The sequence below is a fragment of the Octopus bimaculoides genome, chromosome 5, assembly GCF_001194135.2.
Source record: "Octopus bimaculoides isolate UCB-OBI-ISO-001 chromosome 5, ASM119413v2, whole genome shotgun sequence".
Taxonomy (NCBI): domain Eukaryota; kingdom Metazoa; phylum Mollusca; class Cephalopoda; order Octopoda; family Octopodidae; genus Octopus; species Octopus bimaculoides.
In genome coordinates, this window is record NC_068985.1 from 17,678,805 (window position 1) to 17,683,974 (window position 5,170).

The window sequence follows — 5,170 nt, forward strand, 5'->3', positions numbered from 1 at the left end:
AATAAAATCATATCATAAATATACGAAATAATAATTTCTTATAATTAAAGTAGGTCTTAATCCCCATGTGGGTACATGGAGTAAATAAAATAAACAAATATAAGAAATAATAATTTTTTAGAGTATGTGTTGATCCCCATGTACCCAGACTTTGTAGATACCCTGTATTTTTATAAATATTAAGAGTTGTACAAAAAAAAAATGTTATGTATTGTAGAAGTATTAGCAATTTATTACACATAAATTTTAACAAAATCTTATGGACCCCAGTTGAGAACCACTGAACTACACAAAATAAAATGTAATAAATAAATAAAGATTGTGTAGATTAGAATTTTTTTGTCTTTATTTTGGCTATTCTTAAATATTTACATTTCAACACGATTTCTGTTAATAGAGAAGTAATGTTTTGTGTTACATAACATATCCCGTTTTTTAATGAATATTTACAAAAATAATTACAGTTCTATAAATTTTGAAAGAACATTCTCTTATAACGTTCTTAACGATACACCAGGTTCTTTGTTTGAATGAAAATCACATTAAAAAAAAAAGTTTGCTTTGGCGCTAAGAAAATTTGCCCAATTTGTAGAAAGTATAGGAAAATATTTTTTTTTCAGTGCATCCCACTTCATACATTTTTTTTCTATAGCTAAATTCTGACAAACATTCAATGCAAATATTGCAAAAAGTGAGACGATATGAAATACAAGTGTTGATCCATATTTTTGTAAATTTATATAGTCCTGGATTTCAATAGTCTTTAAGGTATAATAACCCACGGTTAAACATATTTAATACTCGTATCATTAATGAATAAAAATTTACAAAATGTTTGCATTTAACATTGACTGAAGTTGCTCTGGAATAGGAGAACCTTTTTGAACAAATAAACTTCTACATAATTTCAGTTCTTGGACAAGGGTTTTGATTTTTTCTTCTAGCTGTTTGTTTTCTTCTTTGAGTTGAGACACACGGTTCTGTGTTACAACTCTCTTCGATTTAGCTTTGATTCTGCTTTTACGGACAGCAACGTTGTTACGTTCACGTTTATTTCTATATTCTTTGTCAGTGACCAGTTTATTAGTAGTTACTGTCAAATCAGGCGGTGAAGTTTCCAAACAAAGTTCTGAATTATATAAATCCGATTCTTTTATTGTTGACAAATTACTTTCTGAAAAGAAAGGAAGAAAAATTCAGTTTGAAAAAAACATTTGTCCACTCTTTATACTTTTTGAATATGTTTCAAATGTCACCTCATTTAGATCTAGCATAAGTTTTCTCCATGAAATAAGAAACCTTTGGTTTTACACCAAATGGTTTCAAAATCATTGCTGATATAAAATCAATTTTAACTAATGAGAAGCAATTATAGGTAAGTTTATAATTGCAAGAACCTAGAGATTTTAATAATGAAATACATTGTTTGACTGGATTGATTAATTTATTGAAAAAGAAAACTTTAATAATTTACATGTAACAAAGCTCGAAAGATCGCCCCCGAAATTAAATTAATTTATATATCTATTTATATAGTCCTATATCGAGCTGTATTTTAAGAGAATATATTCCAAAAACGATATTAATGAAAAAAAAAAAATCTAAATGAAAACTAATATTTTGTTTCTTCTAGACTGGAGCAAAATCTTTCCACTTCAAACTGATATCGATAACGGGGGCATAGGTGTTGCAGAAATAAGTTATAAAAAAATATGCCGCATGTTGAAAACTTTCAGCGAATTGCATCATTTAAATATAATGGGCGGAGGAACAACAGTGTGAAAATGACAACAATTTTCCAGCTTTGTATTATGTGGGACGGACAGTGTTAACAGCCAGGATATAGTGGAATACCCTTTTTTTTTAAACTTTACACTTGTAAAATAGATAAATGCTTGTTTACGGATCCTAGACTGAAGAGAGTGAATGCACACTAGCACACCGTCGCTACCACCTCACATATACAATAAATACACACGTATTTAATTTGGTGAATTTTTTAAATCAAAATCTTGAGAATTAAGTATTTATTTAACGGGTGTAAAGTGATATCAAAAGAGGTATTTTACGAATTGGTTCTACGCATGTTGTCAACGATATTTTTCTATCAATCACAAGAAAAATCGGTTCAGTGACAGTCGTGTTTGTTAAGTAGACGACCAAATGTCAATAACTCAGATTTGGAAATTAAAATTAAAAGGAACAATATACAAATCGAATATTTGAATATCACACCATCTTCAAATAAAATAATAATCTTAATTTAGTAACTGTTAATTTCATTTGCATAATTATTTTCAAGGGTATAACGAAAGACAAATTTGTCACGTTGGGGCCTGCGAATCTGCATTAGCCCCGTCAATAAGCAAAACCCATTGTACTCTGGACATGTTGAAACATGAATCGCGACGAGGGGGAGGGGTAGCACATAGCGCCTTTCATAGAGTAGTCGCAAATTTTAAAAGTTTCTGATTCCATATATATATATATATATATATATATATATATATGGTTTGATGTGTGGTCTGTATGTGCAATGTCTTGTTTGTTATTTGTACTTTGTTGTGGGAAAATTGGTGTCCAGGTCAGACTGACGTAATCCCAATACATGTTGCATTGTGAATATTTAGTGTTTGTAAGTAATTCCTTGTTTGTGTGTTTAGCAAAGTGCTTCATGAGTTAAACCATAATTATAAAACTACTCGAAAACACAATTTATAAAAGTAAATAAATAACAGTAAAAACGAGTTAAAAAGAAAAGTGTAAATAAAAAAAATCGATAGAAAGGTAAATCGTTTTTGGTCCGATTGCCACTCGCAACCTCAAACACTCTTAGCATTGTAATCGCGAGGCTGGGGGCGCTGGAAAAGCCAAGCGCCTTCATCTGATGTTTTGGTGGAGTCAAGTTTAATAAAAACAATTGTTGTATGTGAAACATTACTTGCGAGAGTAACTGATCACAACAAATAACAACCCGATGACAGTCTCTAGTGGTGGCCAAATCTGTTACAGGTAGTAACCAAACCTCCTTTATATCACATCCTACGGTCAGAAATAAGGAAAGGGCGCATTAGATAATATAGTCCAATATTCCCCGGAGAAGATACGATGATCAGGACTGGACTGCCTTAAACCATGGGCATGCTTCAGATCAAGGTTGACCTAGGGCTAAATAGAACTATCAAACGAGTAAACAGTGACGTATTGAACAGTAATGTATTATAATAATATATTACATTACCGTCTAAGTTCGTCTTATATCAAAATGATTCAGATCTAAAAAAAAAGTCATATCAATGTAATGTATCAAAGATAAAATATCTGGATCATTCTAGCCAGAATAGAAACAAGGTGAATGAGATGGCTAAGATTGACGTTCAATTTGGAATAAAGCTGCGTGTAAAAAAAAAAAAATACTCACCTTCATAGAAAGTAGTAGTATTCATTGTGGCATCAGCAATGTTTGGGATTGAACCGTAATTCAAATCTAACTTTTGATCCATAGAGGACTGGATATTTCCACTCTCTTCACCTGAATTTATTGAATTGAGGAACTCTGATACCTGTGAAAAGCTTCCAGGATTTGAAAGCAAATCAAGATTAAACGATGGTTCTCGGGCACCTAACGAATAAATTAAACCGTCTTGATCGTTGTCAGACAATTCATCAGAGTTCATTGCGAATTGTTCCATAGTCTGCGTAAACTTGGAGAAAAAACACACAGGTCAATTTCAGTAACACGCGAGCCGTGAATGAACAACACTCGACGAATGACAACAGGCGAATAACGTCCTCTCTCCTATTAGTAAAATAGAACACCCAGTTTGTATCAGTACACAGTGCCGCGTCACATTAAAATAAAATAGATATGCTTCACAATATTTACTTACTCTTGTTGAATTTGAAAATATAATATAAGCATTAAAGATTTAATTTTTTTAACAAATAAATTGTAAATGAAATAAAGATAGTAAAATTTATAACGAACTATTTTTCAATGCGTATGTATTAGAAATCCCAACGTCTAAAAATAGTATATTACGCAATATCCAATTCGAAACGACCTAATTTATTTTTACTTCGCTGGTATTTCCAGTCACCTTTTGAGTATATAAAAAGAATGTAAATCAACTCAGTTATTTAACTCATTTATTTTATCGAATCCACAAGGATGAACGGTTGAGTTGATCTTCACGGTATTCGAAGGAACTGTAACTAAATACTACAAAATATTTCTTACTGCCCCTCTCCAATAAAGCAGAAGCAGTTAGTGGATGAAATCATGGTTTTCTCTTGTAGGGAATACATCTCTGATAGTCAGTCCTTTAAGCTTTCTGTTGATCAACATCTTTTGAATTTGTAGGCCCCTTCTTTTCCTTCTCTGTAATCCCTTATGCTACAATAACCTCAAGTCTTATTTGGGACTAAATCGTTAAAAAAAAAGTTAAGAGTTCTATAATTTTCTGTCACGTTCATTCATTCTAATTTTCACTTTGTTATCCGTCCTTTTATGTACGTGAAACGAAAGATGGATTTATCTTTTAAGGAGTAGTTTTCAAATTGTTAATAGATTGAGAGAGAAAAAAAAAGTTATTTTGTAAATCTCCTCAAAACTATTTCTTAAACTATTGCAGCGTGGAAGAACATGTTAGCCATTCTGTTAACTTGACTTAAACATTCGTTATTTGTTATTGCAACGTAACAAGTGATACATTTTTAAGTAAAGTTAACAATATTTGTGTGTTTTGAATTGTGTCTGCCACTTTGCAATCGTTTTAGTTTCAACACACGGTCTCAGATCAAATCACTTGCCTGGTAAGGACACCTCTTGAATTCTTTAATCATCCTGTTACCTACACAGAAAGGTTATCGGTCAAAAAACAGTCGAGATTCAATAAATTTTAGTTCTAGTCTCTCTCTCTTTACCACTGTTATCAGTGGTGGTTAATATGGACGGTAATGTCCCCCTCAGGAACATTGTAAGCTAACAAGTGAGTGTTGGTGTTTAGAATAGTCGTAAATTTTTTCTTAGAAGAGACATTGTATTTTTTGAGCGCAGAAACATGATTAATGAGACATCAAAGTGCACAACAATTTCGTTATATACGCACTCGCCTTCTTTATTAATTTTCATAAAAATTTAACACAAGAAGCACTAGTTCACGCAATT

General features: G+C 31.7%; 1 protein-coding gene across 1 annotated transcript; it reads right to left on the reverse strand.

Annotated features, from left to right (window-relative positions):
* Nucleotides 1–319: 319 nt before the first annotated feature.
* On the reverse strand, nucleotides 320–3,798 carry LOC106868537 (CCAAT/enhancer-binding protein beta). The gene is made up of 2 exons (XM_014913843.2): nucleotides 3,422–3,798; nucleotides 320–1,174 (listed from the first exon to the last, which is right to left on the reverse strand). Exons 1-2 carry the CDS (start codon nucleotides 3,690–3,692, stop codon nucleotides 825–827), a joined length of 621 nt encoding a protein of 206 aa, XP_014769329.1. The 5' UTR covers nucleotides 3,693–3,798; the 3' UTR covers nucleotides 320–824.
* Nucleotides 3,799–5,170: the final 1,372 nt, after the last annotated feature.